The sequence below is a fragment of the Coturnix japonica genome, chromosome 3, assembly GCF_001577835.2.
Source record: "Coturnix japonica isolate 7356 chromosome 3, Coturnix japonica 2.1, whole genome shotgun sequence".
NCBI lineage: Eukaryota > Metazoa > Chordata > Aves > Galliformes > Phasianidae > Coturnix > Coturnix japonica.
In genome coordinates, this window is record NC_029518.1 from 96,222,281 (window position 1) to 96,238,752 (window position 16,472).

The window sequence follows — 16,472 nt, forward strand, 5'->3', positions numbered from 1 at the left end:
CACTTCTCAGGCTGGCTGCTGGCTTCTCTTCCCCCAGGATAAAAGGCAGGCTGAAGTTCACACTACAAAGCTGAGCCACGTTTGTCTGCTGTGGTTTTGTTCAGGAGACAACAAGAATCAATCCGGGAGCTATTTCAAAGGGAAGGAGCCCTCCCATGCTCCCCCAGTGTTTCTAACCAGGGCAGTCAGTTAGTTCCAGGTGGGTTCTGCTCTCCCTGCAGTAAATACAGCAAAGCCTTGCAGGGAGGTAAGATGAAGGGAATGGGGCCCGGACAGGACCACATAAGGTAAGCCAGACAGAGCAAACACAGCAGTCTTCATCCAGCCCAAGGTATCTCCATCATGTGCTCTCCTGGAAAGTATCACACTACCCTCATCCCTAGTCCCACACTGTGTCTCAACAGAGACACCCAAACCTGTCCTGAATAACACCTAGTGAGCCACATAGAGGGCCACCCCAACTAGCTGTTTGTCTACATCTAAAACTTACTGATCTAAAAGAGCCACTGTGGGCTTGTAATGGCCAGGAGGATGCTACAGGCTCCTCACCATGGCCTAGAAGAAATTAATGTGGCTGAAACAACTTCCCAGCCCTTACCCATATCTGTGCCGGCTCACATCTCTGATAAGCCGCTCAGAGAGATAAGCACCGATGCGATCCAGCTTCTCTGGGGCAGACAGGGCGTAGAATGTCAGCTTTTCCATGTTGGTCTTCACCAACCCATCCTGAAAGAAAGCAGTGCAGGGTGTCAAGGCCTCACAATCAGAGCAAGCAAGCATTGGCAGCATCTTTGCAGTAAACCATGGCAGTGATGTCAGATGCCTGGAGCACCCCAACCACCCCCTTACACTTCCCCATGTCTTGTACATTACAGAATGCTTAAGAGAATTGCATTTGCCACTAGCTTAGTGCTTTCTGACCTGCTACAGCAGCAAGCAGTGGTGCAAATCACACATCACAAATGTAATGTGAACCACTATGCCAATGCCCCCACAACACTTGGGGACAGCAGCAGAAAGGGACACCAGCACCTCTGATCTCCTGAGACCAAACAAGCTGCCATCCCCTAATCCTCATGTAGCTTTGATCAGCCTTGCTGTCAGATCCACAATAAAACAAGCACTCGTCACCTTCCTGGGCAATCCCAGCCCTGCTGCCCTCAGTCAGGAGAGAGAGAAGCCCCTCTACCACTGCCTTAGCATCTCAGCTGTGAAATGGTGACAAAGAAGCCAGATTTGGGATGCTTTAGGAGCAGCTGGCAACCCTTGGGCATCCCCCTGTCTCCTGTTCAGTGAGGCAGCAAGCAAGGCACCAGCTTTCCTGCATCCTAACAGCATAAACAGCTCAAACAGCTCAAAAGCCAGGCCAAAGCTTCAGGAGGGCCTCTCTCTTAGAAGCTGCCTTCTTTATCCTGCAAAGAGAGACTGCAATAAAATCCAGTCCCCATCCACCTGCGCTCAGCATCCACACCAGCACATTTGGGAAAGGAAGCCAGCTCACCATGGCATGGAGAGACAGAGGAGATGCTTCGCATTTCCCCTGATAAATAGAATTTAAAGGAAAATCTAACCCTCTAAACAGTCTTATGAAACCGAAGTACTGCCTGCCTCCCAGGAACTATTTCTGGGCAGGTCACTAAATTCTTTACTCAGAGGGTGGTGAAACCCTGGTATTGTTGCACAGAGAAGGTGTGGGTGCGCTATCCTTGGAGATGCTCAAGGCCAGGCTGGACAGGACTTTGGGCAGCTTGATCCAGTGGCTAGCAACCAGCCCACAGCAGGGAGTTAATGCTGGATGATCTCTGATCCAAGCCATTCAGGAATTCTATGATTTTATGAACCCGAGATGTAGGTGTGTCATAGCTCAAAGGAGCTGAGATGCTTTGGAGCATGAAGCAGCACTTCACTTACCTCCGGATCCTCAGGGAAGATGTTGTCAACAAGTCTTTTGTAGCGAGGACGCAGGGCACCACAGCAGCCACACACACCTGGAGAGAGAAGACAGCTGATCAGTGGGGACATAGTGCTCAGCTTCAGGGCAAAGCCCTGCATGGAGATGACCTTGGTGAGAAATATACAGCTGGATTTGGTGGCACCAAATTGCAACATGTGGAAGAGCACAGGGCACCAAGCTGATGACAAGCCAGGAAGAAAACTGCAGCTGAGAGGCAGGGAATTGGTTGTTGATAAGCATCATTTATTTATAACAGGGTTATCTGCTTCTCTCACCCAAGAAAGTAGCCCCAGGATGTACAAAGTTCACCTTTAAGTCTGGGCCTCTGTATCTCACACGAATGTGCTCCATAGGTTCTCAGAATGGGAGCTACCCAGCCAAGGAAACACAACTTATACGGTGCCAGAAGGGATGAAGACAACACTGGAGGAAGCAAGACATAAAAGGAAGATGGGATATCTCCTCTAAGGCTGTGAAAGGAAAATGCACTTTCCTGTGTGCAACCCCAAAAGCTGAGCTGTTAAACAACACCTTTGACTGTCCTCCTGTGTACCAGCCTCTTGGTGCCCCACAGTGGTAGAAGGACAGTTGTGAGCTGTGTGTTGCAGGATGCCACTATACAACTAACCCAGAACACAGCGCTCAGCAGACAGGAACATCTTGAGTTGGAACCACTCAGAACTAGGAGCGCGAGCCATTGGTTATCACACGCAGCTGAAGTCACCCAGATGATCTTCTTGGGGCTGCCCCAGATGTCACATCAGGAGGAGGCCGGTGTCCGTCACCCCAAAGCACCACCAGCCTTAACAAGCTCAGGGAAGCGTGAGTAATTCAGGGCAGCTTTTTAGCAACTGAGGAGCAAAAGCTGGGGGACAAAGTCTCCCAGTGCTGGCAGTGCTCACTTCCTGCAATGTGCTTATATGCTCTTCCATTTCTTGCTCTCTCCCTGCAAACCCACTATCCTGTCTTTTATGTCCAAGTCTCAGTTTCTGCTGCCCTCCCTCAGCTGCTTTTGATCGATTTTGCTTTTTTTTTCCCCCTAAAGTACCTTTAATTTGGACTCTTAATAAATTCTCGTTTGCTACTCACACAAACGAACACGTGATGATTTCCCGGATCCTCTTAAGAAATTTCCTTTGCCCAGAATAGCCGAGGCAGCACGACAGTACTTGCTTTGGTGGATATATGCCCCATCCTCAAAGGGTAGCAGCCCTCCTAGCAAATAGCTGGAGAGATCCCCCATAAACAATCCCATTAGCCAAGGAGCCGGCTCTCTCCACCCCCTGCAGCCTCATCTGTAATTATCTCATCTCCAGCAATGGGACTTGAGGGTGTTTTTCAGGCTGAATGCACATTCCCATCTCCAGCCCTGGGAAGGGAGCAAAGAACCCAGCCACGTTCCCATCCTGCCACCCTCTTTCGATGAATGAAGCTGAAGAGCAGACACAGCACAAACCCATCAATAATAATTGCGTAATTAAATCTAATGCCTTCCCTCTCACCTCACATGACCTCTTCTTCCAGAAGCACGAGGTTTTATGGCCTTACCTAAGGACAGAGCACCAGCGAGAGGAGGATGAGTGTGGTTTGGGTGAGGAAGGCGGGCACCTTGCTGTTCCAAAGCTATGCTGGGACACTGGTGGGTAGATCCTACCACAGCTCTGCCAGGTGAATCTCTCTGATGCCTTACACAAGGGCTGAGCTCACTTAGGCTAGGCGATGAAAGGGTCTCTCTTACTCTATTTGCATTAAGCAGAGAGAAACTTTTCTGTCCCAAATCTCTGCCCTGTCAGTTTTGACCCAGGGACAAACAGGCACAAACAGGGAGACCCTAAATCTTTAAGAAACCAGAAGAAAAACAGCATAGAGCTTAAAGAAAACAGAATGTTTTCCCCCTCCCCCAGCCTCCCACCTGCCCACCCAGAGCAAAAATCCCAGGTCTAGTCCTAACACCAGCATAGAAATCATCTCAGTGCTTCTCCTACACAGGATGTCCCCAGAGCTTCACAACACCAAAATATAATGCATGGCAAGAAACAACTCCCCCCCCCCTTCCCAACAGCTAACATCACAGATCTTATCCAGCATTCAGCTCAACAGCCTCAGTGCAGCAAGGCAAAGAAAGATGACACTGATGGTGTCAACAGCAGCTGAGAGAGGCATCCCAGAACCCCATGGAGAGGAGAAGAGAGGACTGAGAGGAGAAGAGAGGACGGTACCTGCTCCAGCCACGTGCAGCATCTCCCAGGAGCAGGCAGGGCCGGCGGTGCAGAGCTGCAGAGCGGGGCTGAGAACCCAGCTACTCAAAGCCATCACAGCAGGAGCAAAGCAGGGGGCTTGGGGTGCTGCTCTGGTCCTTGCAGAGCTGCAGCAGCAGCATCGCTGCAAAGGATGCTCAGCCGAGCGGGAGCAGCCGTTTAAATAAATAAAGGAGCTTTCAGCACGGCTGCTGAGTCACCGAGGCAGCTCTGATGGCAGCTGGGAACAGCGGCTGGCTTTGCTGTGCCCGCGTCTGCAGCGGTACGTGGTGGTGGATGAGGAGCTGGGCATGGCACAGGGAGGTAGAGAGGGGTGATGGGGGACAGTATGCCAAGGTCCCTTAGCCCAAAGCTCTTATTCTGCGCTCAACCTTATTAGCGCTGCCAGCAAATGAGCATCACGGACAGCGCTATCAAGGGGGAGGCTCAGCAGTTTGGAGCTGACCCCATAGAAGCATCTGTGGGTGTGACAGACACGAGCATGAACCCACAGAGTGCATCACGCTCTCCTCCTGCCGGCAGACTGCAGCTGTGAAAAGCAAGGCCACGGGTTTTCTTAAAGAACAGGTAAATGGAGGCAGGGAGAAATGAGACGTCATATTATTCCTCAGGGAATAAGGAGGGAAACATGTATCAGCCCCGGGGCTCCTACAGACACACCAGCAATGCCATGTGCACAGTATCATGTGTGTCACCCTTGTCTCGCACCCCAGAGTCATTTCTAGGGCTCTTCACAGCCACTCTCAGTTGCAGCAGGTGCCATCTGCTTCTGTCGCTGGGGGGCAAAGTGAGCCAAAAGGGCTTTTTGCTTCCAAGCATGCCAGTCTAACTGGGGATAATTACAGTATTTCAGCTACAGAGCCTGTGGCTTGCAAGCACAGCCCCCACTTAGCTGCTCTGATGCCAGCACGTGCCCCAGGGCTCCCAGATAAACTCATTTCCAGGAGGGGGTTCACTGGTTGCAGCTGTAAGTGGGATGTTTGGGATGGCACAGCAGCCAGATGGGGTTGGGACACAGGCCCAGTTCAGTCCCATTCAGACCATGCACTCTCCCATCACACTCCGACCTTGAGCCTTTGCTCATTAATCCCCTCCCCTCTTCCCATTTCAACATCAAATCAGCAATAAACAATGCTGGAAAATATCACGGTCGTGTTACTCGAGGCATGGAATTTACTTAATAAGGGCACTCCATCTGATTGCAAATAAATCTTAATTAAATCAAGCAAAATCCCTCATTAAATCTAACATGTCAGAAAGGTCGCTCTCTCAACTCCAAGCAGAAACACTGGCCCTAAATGGAGGGGTGTAGCATCGGCCCAGTGCCATTTTCCCCTGAGCCATGTGCCAAAACAGACACCTTTCCCTAATCTGCTTAGCAAAATCTCATTTACCTGGCTAATGTCTCCTTCATATCCAGCATCTGACTCCAGGGCAAGCCTTCCTGGAGCGAGGGATGCTTGAGAAATGTCACTGAGCAATATTCACATTGTCCCAGACAACGTATTTGGCCCTGCTCTCCATCCACAGCAGTGAGGGCAGAGGGATGGAGCTGGGAGCTGTAGGTGAGGGGAAAGCAAGGAACAAGTGATGCCAGCAGTGGGAAGGGGCAGACAAAGTGCTACAATAGGTGCTGGTGGGTAAGGAGGGCACTGCCTGCAGATCCTGCTCCTACCCGAATGCCATTCTCAGGGCAAAGCCCAGTGCCAGGAAGCTCTCCCAAGGGAAAGGCTCTCTCAGTTGTTCCTCTGAGCTTCCGTCGCCAACTCAAGAAGCAGGAAAACAACACTAAAAATCCAGCTTCTGCGCCAGCAGGCCCTCATTTGCCTCTGCACCCAGTCAGAGCCAGGGCAGATCCTGATGTAAATCAGCACAGGGCTGGCAGAGCTGTAAAGTAAGCCAGTAAATCTCTCTCTAATCGCATTTAAGAGAGCCAAACACACTAGGCACTGATTAGAACCACTACCCCATATCCTTGTGGATCCCAGTGCTGGGAATGGGGAGAGGAGAGTGAGGCTGGAGCACTGGGCTCTTGCCTACCTGTGCCTTGGTGCTAAGCTGGGACAGGAGCTTTGCCACCAGTCAGAACCACTGGAACCAGCCCAGAGCAAAGAAGAGCTGTTGGGATAGAGCAGCCACAAGGAGACAAGGGAACCCTCTGCTACATTTAGTGGATGAAGCAGAGCTGGGCAGAGGGCTGCAATCAGTTGCTCCTCCAGCTCTGTTACTTGGAGCAACGTCCTGATGTTAATTAACAGCTCTTAAGCTCACCAAATGGTTTGGGATGCATGGCTGCAGCTTGCTGCCCTCCCTGCTCATTAATTGCTGCTCACCCAAGTGTCCTTTGATAAGAGCCGGGATCTGCAAAATAGACAGCAAAACTGTGAGCACAGTTAGTTATAGAGACACTGCAGAAGACCCGAACCTCCGACTACCACAAGAAACAGGACTGCAGGGAGACACATCTCTAGATGCTGACACAAAGGGATTGTGAAGCATTTCAAAGCAGTGTTAGCCAAAGGAGAGCAGTGACACGCGGGACCGGCGAGCCAAGGCTGCCGCTGCCAGGCCATCTCTCTCATTTTGCTGAGCAGGATGGACAGGAGCACGTCAGTACAGCAAACATTCTCTCTCCCAGACATCGCCCGCAGCCCGCTCAGAGCCGTCGGTGCAAATCCTTTTAGCTCAGCAATTAAATTTGCAGTTTCCCCCTGGCTCAGCTCCACGCTGAGCTCCTTTCTCGCCTCCACCGACGCAGTCGGGCTTTATGGGGCAGACAGTGTGGCCCTGCAGGGACAGCACATCACATCACTGTGTTGGTGTGGTGACCCTGCTTGGGAGCTGCTTCTGAGGCCAAATCCACGCTGGATGTGGGCGCTGGCATGGCTGAAACGCACCTACATTTGCCCAAATGTCTCTGATCTCCCTGTTTACAAAAGACGAGAGACAGAGTGGGAACACACACACAGGATTCACGGGGTCCTGTCCCAGAGCACCCAAAACCACTACTGCACCTGTTGGAGCACAGAAAGAGTCAGCAGCAAACAGCCTTATCAAGGTATTCAGGCATGAAATGCAGCTTTAACAACTCCACGGTGAGCGGTGGGACATAAATCAGCCCCACTGCCAGCTTTACAGCAGTGATGGATTTGCCCATCCATTATTCACACCTCAGCGCCCCAGCTGAGCCTGCCAGTCCAACACTGCAGCACGAGAGCAAAGCTTCAATGGCGGGCAGCTTAATTAATATTTCACAGCGGTGATTAGACTCGGGCATTCAGACCACACCAACCCTTCTACACGCAGGGGAAAACACCCATTAAGGGCAGAACTCCACGCTGGGAAGCTCGCTTTATGTACCTGGCATGAGGGCAGCCCAGCTTCAAGGGGAGGAGAAGGGGAGTTAAGCGCATTAATGGGTGGCTGGTTTCATTATACAATACGTGGGGGAGGAAAAGAGCTTAAATAGCAGGAAATCTCACTCAAACTGTGGCCTCAGAGAGCAGCACAGCTCCTGGATGTTTGCTGGGTGTTGTGGGGATGCAGTGTTTTTGGTGCTGGCCCCAGAAGCAGGGAAGTGCTGATAGAGGCAGCCCACACAGCGACCTCTGAAAGCTGCTGAATTAAGAGCCAGGTTTGTTTTGTGAGCAGAATGGCCAAGGACTCTTAGAAGGCTGCAAGTTTGAAAGGTATTTAAAGAATATATATATATATTTATGCATGTATAACAAAAAGAAAACCAAACAGCCGCACATTAAGGATCTTAGTGAGACACCTGCCCACCCTTGTTGCTGTGGCTCCCTATTTTCATCAAGCTATGCTAAATCAAAGCCCGCAGCCAGTTTTAGGTTTTGGCAGGAAACAGAACCAAACACCCTCATTTCTAGAGGGAGAACTGCAAACAAGCAGCCCTGACCACGCTTTCTCTTCATCCTTTCTAGGTTGTTTGCAGCCACTGTGGAAAGGGAGCGACCTGCAAAGGAGCGACCACGATGCAAAGAGCTCCGCATCCCTGGAAGTGCACTTGCTTGTGCAATTACTGATTGTGCAAGTGATTAAGAAAGCCCTTAAGCTGTCAGGCTTGATGAGCTTCAATGTGAGCGATGGGGGCCTGGCACAATCCCTTCTTAGGCAGAGGAGTCCCCACCTTCAATGCAGGTGTCAAACTCTGCTGCATGGGATGTGGCAATGCCATCCAGAAGTAAAGCACAGGACACAACCACAAATCCATACAAGAGCTGAAGCCGGGTGGCTTGGGAAAGCCCTTAGCACCACCTGCACCGCAAACATCCCCTTTTCTGAATTAATTTGCAGATCGTTTAGTTAAAAAGCACAAGAAAAAAGAAAAAAAAAAGGCTTAATTGCATTTCACATTCCCCTGCTGAGCCATCCAGTCCCACCGAGCGCTGTTCATTTAGTGCAAAACCCCTCCGATATCGCGGCTGCTGCTGCTGGCTGTGACTCAGTGGCACGCTGGCAGCTCCAGACAGCTCATAGGGACCTTGCTGCTGCCCACCTCCAGCAATGCCTCCTCCCAGGGTAGCTGAAAAGCCTCATTTCCCCTGCTCTGGCTGCTGCTGAAAAAAGGGAACCTTCTCTATTTCCAGCTCCAGTGATGTGGGAGGAGACAGCTCGTCACAGGGAGGGAGCGTGGCAAGAAACAAACCACAGCATGAGGCTGCAGGGCTGGTTTGGATGCGGGTCACAGGGCTGCACCAACACACTATGTGTGTGCTCTGACCCCACAGATGCCAAATACAGCGGGGAATGGCCAAGCCCTGCTGGGAACCAGCCATGGAAATGTTAACTCCATCCCATCTCCAAAGCTCTGTTGTTCCTCACTCTCACCCTCTGCATCCATAACCCCGTTCATTGAGGGCTTTGGGTTTACGCTGCCTTTTGCACGTGGTTCCAAATGCAACCCTTGCTTCTTGGAGACGCTGTGCTCAGCACACAAAGCCCTGCACCTCCCCTGCAGCCCCAGAGCATGGGGCAACCAGACTCATTTACCTGCCAAAGCCCACTAGTAGCATTCCAGCTCCTGCACTGTAGAATACCCCAAGGACTCAGGACAGTGAGCTCCCACTACAGAGATAGTTTGGCTCATAGAACTGCACTCTCAGTTAGCACGACATCGGCCACCCAAGCAGCGTCTGGCACAGTTGAGGTCGAAGCTTGGCTCTCCCATTTATATCCATGGCTGTGAAAGGAAACTAAAGTGGGTAGAAAGCAGCCATGGTTCCGCAGCAGCTTGTGCACACAGATGCTAGCTCTGTGCGGGGTGCCAGCACTGCAAGATCAGAGGGAACGTGCAGGGAGGAGGGTGGCATGTGCTCCCAGGGCTGCCCCTCCATACACCTCCCAGGGAGGCACGCAGGTCCCCCTGCAACGGTGCAATTCTGCATTGCTTTGTTCCGCCTACAGAGAAATAAACTATCCCCACTTACCCATCTAATCCTTCCCACAGGCCAAGAGACGGTTAAAAGAGAGATTAAAAAGATACCAATAATCCTGTGCATTCCTAATGCACCTTTCATCCGAAGTATCCCACAGAGCTTTCCAGTTTCTGGATGCTTTCCAAGACCGCAAGCTCGCTGCTGGGGAAAGGACCAGCCTGGCGTATTATGTCCTCAGATTCACATTCAGGTCCCCACAGGGACACTCTGCCCTTCCTCACTCTGCACACATCCTGGAAGGAAATGCTGGCTATTTTAGAGCGAGGGCTTCCCCGAGATACGAGCGGAGGTGCAACCTGAGGGCACGGAGCTGTGGGCTGCTGCATGGGGGTCACTGCCCCACGGTGTCCACGGGACAAGCAGAGCACGTCATACCCCTCAGCTGGATCATTAAGGGGGCTGGAAGGGCTCCTGGGGAACACAGCTTCTATCTCAAGTGCTGCAGTCATCCCATGGCAGACAGATGGGCTCTGCTGTAGGGCACAGTGGCTGCGTCCCCAGGGCGCACAGCTACCGTCACTGCGAGGAGAAGAGGGAAGCAACCCTCTTGTTTTGCGGGTGGAAAAATACCAGCTGGGAGACCTGAATGACTCAACGGAGGCCACAGAGGAGTCAGCACAGTGGCAAGGAGGGGAGGAAAGGAAAGGAAACCAAGCATCCCGCCCCAGGCTTCCCTTCCCCAGGCCCTCTAGGTTGAAATCTGCCAAGTCCCCAGGCTCTGCTCCTTTCCCTGTAGAAGATGGGTGCAGCATCCCAAAGCATCTCAGGATTTCTGCACCCCATTATACAGTGGGGCAGCATCCTGCCCACCCACCTCCCTCCTGCCCCGACTGATCGAGCACTCACCCCTGGCACCGCAGCTCCTTGCAGAGACGGGGCTCAGCCAGCAGCAACCCCAGTGGGCATTGGGATGCGGGGAATGGGGTTCTCACCTCTGCCTGCAGTGCTCGCCCTGCGCTGGCTGCCCAAAAGGATGCTCAGGCAGCAGGGAGCGAGGATTTAAGAGCCGGCTGCCACCCAGCCACCCCCCCCCGCCCCCCCCCAGCCCTTCCCAAAAGCTCCCAGCAGCTTAGTGCAGCCCTGGGCGGAGGGGGGGGGAATGGCCAGCTGCTCTGCCAGCTGCTCCCCATTACACCCGGTATCGCCCCAGTGTGGGACACAGGACACCACGCGTCTGTGCCATGCTGTAGGGTGAGAACAGTGACAACGTTGGGGACATCAAGTTACAAGCACGCCAGGGTGCGTGGGCTTATCTAGGACTGAGGGCTGCACTACGTCAGGTCCTTGGTACCATGCAGGGTGCTCATATATAGAACTAAGACCTCGCCTTATCTGGGGCAGGAATGTGTGACCCTTCCCAGGTAGCCAAGTGGAGCTGAAGAGCCCTATAGAGCACGTCAGGCTTCACCACCCCAAGGACTGGGTGCTACCCCAGCAATGTGGGGGTCATTCACCCCATAAAGAAGCAAGATCCTCTTTGCATTGGGGAGCAGGTGACCACAGAGCCTGGGCTGGTGGGGTGGCTAATAAGGAGGGGAGAGGTTAACAGATTCCCATTCTACCCATCCAGGAATAGGGCAATGCCCCAGTGATAAAAGGAGGTGCACAGCTCCTTAAGGGAACATAGTGTGTGTCCCAACCCCAAAGAGGGTTCACGTGCCAGTAACCAGGGGGATGCATATCCCTGTAGAAGACCAAAGTCTCCCCCTAACCCCAAAGAAGGGTCACTTCCAATAACTGAGGAGATGCACATCTCTGTATAGGACCCCCAAAACCAAACAGGGATCCACCCCCACTAACCTGAGACATACACTGCCCCATAAAAAGACCATGGTCTCCCAGATAAGGGTCTGCTCCCATTAAATGGGAGTGTGCACAGCTCTTTGCAAAATGGAGTGACCCCCCCTCCAGCCCAAAGAAGAGACGTCTCCCGAGTAACTCCGGGGTGCACAGCCCTATACAAGACTGAGATGCATCCATCCCAGCGGGATACACCCCCAGTAACCAAAAGATGCCCAGCCCGATGCAGGACCGAAGCCTCACAAATGCCAAACAGGGGTGCATATAAATGGGGTGCATAGCCCTACTTAGGGCCGAGATCCCCCCAACCCCGATCGGGCCCTGGGGCCACACAGCTCCATCCCGGGGAGGGGGGGAGGGTGGGAAGGGTGAGCCCCCAGACCCCGAGGATCCGGGGGGTGCATGCACAGCCCCAGCCCGGCCGGACTCCGGGGGGAACTCACCGTACATGGCCGCTACCCCAGCGTGGTTCAACCCGGCTCGGCTCGGCTCGGCTGAAAGCGGCGGTGCCCGGCCTGGCTCTGTTGGCCGGGGGCGGCACCGGGGGGCGGCACCGTACAAGGGACTCCTCCCGCAGGCACGGCCGCATTGCCCGCCCTCGGCACGGCTCGGCTCGGCTCGGCACGGAACCTGCGGGATGCCCTTGTCCCATTGTGCTCCCTCTGTCCCCGCATCCTGCCCCACGCCCTTGGCAGCACCGAAGCGATGCAGCGATTCCTGCTGCCAACGGGGAAACTGAGGCAGGGAGGGTCTCTGTAGTACTGGTAGCCCTATATGTTCCATGGGCATCAGTGCCTGGACACAGCTCTTGGTGCATGAGCAGAGATCAGCCCCCTGTGTTTTGTATCCTGTGCAGAGCCTGCAAGCTGAATCTCACGACTCCCAGCCAGCACCCCAACATGGGAACACGGGGTCCTGGTGCCCCAATGCATGGCACTATAGGATGCAACACAGTGCAGCACAGCACACCAGCTTTCTCCCTTTACCTTTACCCCACCCATACAGATGCATTATGCCCCCTTCCCTCACTGATAAGCTCAACATCAGAGACCCCCACACGCTTCCTACGGCCATCCCACATCCAGAGTGAATCCCACGCATTGGCAAGACTGATCCAGAGCCCAAAGCCTTGTGTCAAAGCTTGTCATAAGCACGAGTGACCCATTAAGGCACTGCCATGGGGCTGGGGCTGAAGCAAGGCTCCAGGTGACAGTGCCTGGCCAAGGAGGGCCAAGGGACCTGAGATGCTGCCAATAGGCAGCAATGCGTCTCCCCCTCCCTGAGCCCTCGCTGAGTCTCTTCCCACACAGCAAAGCCTCCGAGCTCTCTAATTAGGCAATAGCTGGTGCCTCATCATCCTACTTGCAGGGAAATTATGTTTTAATTAAAACATTTTGAGAGTTAATCTGTGTTGCTGATTCCTGGGGTGGCGGAGAAGCTACAAGCGCAGCCCTGGGGACTGAAGGGCTTTCATAGGGGACATGGTGGGTGACACAGCAAGGGATGGGGGCTCTCGGACGTCTCTAATCAGCCCAGAGTACATCAAGTCTCAGAGTAAAACATGCTATGAGGACAGAGCCTGAACCAGATGTGATGAACCTCTCCATCCCTGAAACATTTAATGTGATCATGCACTCCAGCCTTGCCCAGAGGGATCACAATCACTGCCCTTGCTCCCAGGAGCTACCCAGCCCTTTTCCCTTTCCACCAGCCATCAGGTAAGAGGGGATGCTAAATTGTTTGAGGTCTGGGATGCTCTTGAGACAAGTGGCTTTGGGCTCACGCAGAGCTCAGCATGGTGTGCAGGGCGGGCACATAAGGCTGTGCTACCCCAAGCCCCAGGGACCTGCTTGGGGGCAGCCCAGAGGGGAGGTGGCTGGCAGGCACAGGGGGAAGGCAATGAGATGGAGGCAGCTGGAGCAGTGAGGACGGTGGGAGCTGCTCACCCTGGGCACTTCCTTTGTTAGGCACTTCTGCCCCTGGTCCATCTACTCCCTCCTTCCTCCTGCAGCTGTTTCCATGGACACAGAGCTGCTGCAGCATCAGCGGGGTCTCCAGCATCAAGCCCTATCATCCCTTCACCAGCCATAAACCCAAAGCAGAGCCATGCCCTAGGCCCATAATCCAGCTGCCTGTAGCTGCTGCTTCAGCCTTGGGGGGCTTGCACCAGTTCTCGCTCCCTTACTCCTGCTCTGCTGCCATCACTTGCTGCGCTGCTCACACAACGCCCAGGGACGGGCTGTTCTCATGCCCTGGCAGTGTCCAACACACCATTCCTCACACGTCTCCGCGGCACTTCTGGCATGAGGATCAGTATCACGCACATGTGTGGTGAAGGAAGGACAAGGATGCTGTCACGGTGCCAGGCAGAGTGAGTGAGGCCGCCCTCAGCAGCAGATGGAGAAGGAGGCAGCTGATGCCCTCCCTCCAGCTGCATAGAGACCTGTGTGGGTGTCTGTGCTGGCAGCACTGGTGGTTCAAGGGTGGCAGTTCAGGATGCTCCAGCTCCAGAAGGTGCTGCAGGCAAGACCTTAGCCTTAGGGGCCTTAGCCTTAGGGTTACCTGAGCCCCAGCCACTTCTCCTTGATGCTTTGGGCTAATCTGGTGCTAGCTCCAGCCAATGGGACTAACACTGCAGTGCAGCAAAGCAGCTCCATGAGCACTTTAATGGAGTCCCTGTGCTTGCTTGATGGTTCAACTCACCCTTGACTTCATCTGCACAGCTCTGAAATCCTTATACAACAACTACTTCTGGTCCTTCAAACGTGCAGTTTTAAGCAGCGCATCCAGGCTGAACCCACAGTGTTGGCTGTCGCTTGCCTCACAATGCAAATGCAATTCTGCGCTGCTGAGAAATGCAGACCCAGCTGCTGCCTGTATATTGACTACACAAAACACCACTACGGAATGAATCCACCCCACTGCATGGCTGGGCTTATGCTGTATCATGCCTGTCATCTAACCCACCAATCACCTGGTGATTTTAACACTGCAGCTCCTATCATTGCATTGCTTGCTGGCAACCAATCCCACCATGTCACCCCAATCTCTAATGGAACAGCTTTGGAAACATGCAGCCTTGCACTGACTATTCAAACAGGTGAAGGAGCAGGGAAGACAAACATAAATACCTGCCTGCTTGATAGCCAGGGCCGGTAAGTCTTTGCATGCCCAGATACTAAGTCTAGCCCAGTATTAGTGAATTACTGGATTTACCATCATTACGACCTGTAATCAGTAATTGCATTACTGATCTGTATTTATAACTGCACCATTATTTAAGAGATAAATTTCTTATCCCTAAAGCTTTCAATCTGATGCCTGTTAGTGTATCTTGAATAAGACATCAGAGCTGCCCTAAATCCTCACACTGCCCAAACCCAAGGAAGATGTTGGCATGGAACTAAACTATCTCCCTCTACCTTCATGGAGGCATTTTGTCCTTCCCAGCCATGAGAAAACCCAGCAGAAATCTTTAGTACAGTGTTTAGTGTAGCAAAACAAGGAGAAAAAGTCACCTTTCCTCTGTTCCAAACAGATTAAAGGATGCTCTCAGCATAGTGAAAAGCCCAAAGGAAATCCCTAGCTTATGGAAAGCAGCAGATAGGATCCCTCATGGCTCAGGTAAGGAGATAGCACCCAAAGATCTTCTGGCTGTTGCCTCTGTCTCAAGGAATAAGGGCTGAATTCCCCAGATCCAAAGATTTGTAAAGTAACATTAACATCCATATGACCAAAAATGACAGGCTGTACTTGGATCTGCAGGACCAATGGAGAAAGGGTTAAAAGGATCAGCTTCCAGTGCCACAGAGCACAGTGTGCCTGGTTTCATCATACAGCCAGACAGCGGGGTGATGAAGAACAGACTGAAGATAACAAAGAAGAAACCTAAAGATAAGGTGACAACAAAGACGAAGAACAGAGCTGGAGGCATAAAATACCCAGGGATGGATGACAGCAGGACTCTTTTCGCAAAGATTTATGAGGCCAGATAATGAGGCAGAAGATCCCAAACTGCCCATAACAGATCAGTCAAAAAGCAGTTTCTTAGAGCTAGGAAGGAGGAAGCAGTGAGAGGCAGTGAAGACTCAACATCCAATATCTTTAGTCCATGGCACACACCAGTGATCCCCAAAACCCCATGTTTATCAAGAGGTGGGTGGGAGTGTGTGCAGTCCTCTAGTCCAAGGTCTGTACGATAAAATCACTCTACCTTTCCTTCCCAGGAAAATGCTTTGCCACCTCTTGTTCCAAACAGGACCTCACTCCCAGCAGGATATGGGAGGGGAGATCACATAAGCACAGGCCATCCCAGCCCAAGGAACCATTGAGGATCCCCTCCATTTCCTGGTGGTGGCACTGAGGGGACAGGGCAAGGTGTCCATTGTACCTTCCCAGTGAAGCCTCCAGAGAGATGCTCTGATCAAGCAAGAGGGTTTTTCAGGCAGCCCTCCCAAGTGGCTGTGACCTCCCAGCCCCATGAAGAGAGTCCCCCAAACACCTGAGCAGCTTCTAATGCACAGCCCCCCAAGGGAGATGCATACACACAGTGTGTCCCTGTCTCATAGGGTGTCATCCAAACTTAGTGAGGGAGAGACTACAGAGTCACCACATCCCATTCCTCCACATTACCTCGTCTTCGACAAACGACTCCACAGCTCTCCATCTCAATGGGATGCTTCCAGGCCTAGAACGAGAAATTCAAGCTGTTATTTACCAGGTCCCCGTAGGGATACCACACATACAGTGTCTACAAGTCCCTGTCTCATAGGGTGTCATCCAAACATCCCCTTCCTCCCCATTACCTCGTCTTCGACACACAACCCCACAGCTCTCCATCTCAATGGGACGCTTCCAGGCCTAGAACGAGCAATTCAAGCTTTTATTTACCAGGTCACAGAATCACAGAATCACAGAATGACCCGGGTTGGAAGGGACCTCAAGGATCATGTAGTTCCAACCCCCCTGCCTAGCAGGGCCACCAAACATACACCTTTACTAGAT

The 16,472-nt window shown here is 52.7% G+C and overlaps 1 protein-coding gene across 6 annotated transcripts in view; it reads right to left on the reverse strand.

The window, feature by feature from the left end:
- The window catches only part of EFR3B (EFR3 homolog B), a 41,539-nt gene that overhangs the window by 23,536 nt on the left and 1,531 nt on the right, over positions 1 to 16,472 (reverse strand). For 2 of the 6 annotated variants that reach the window (XM_015859662.2, XM_015859661.2), the window contains exons 2-5: positions 16,274 to 16,328; positions 16,101 to 16,155; positions 1,912 to 1,988; positions 599 to 726 (exon numbers count right to left, since the gene is read on the reverse strand). In XM_015859662.2, coding sequence (XP_015715148.1) covers positions 599 to 726; positions 1,912 to 1,988; positions 16,101 to 16,134 — 239 coding nt within the window. In that variant the 5' untranslated portion in view covers positions 16,135 to 16,155; positions 16,274 to 16,328. Of the gene's footprint in view, positions 1 to 598; positions 727 to 1,911; positions 1,989 to 4,173; positions 4,569 to 10,514; positions 10,624 to 11,911; positions 12,035 to 16,100; positions 16,156 to 16,273; positions 16,329 to 16,472 lie in introns of those variants that run through there. The other 4 variants (XM_032443445.1, XM_015859663.2, XM_015859665.2 and 1 more) reach the window with 3 other exon arrangements.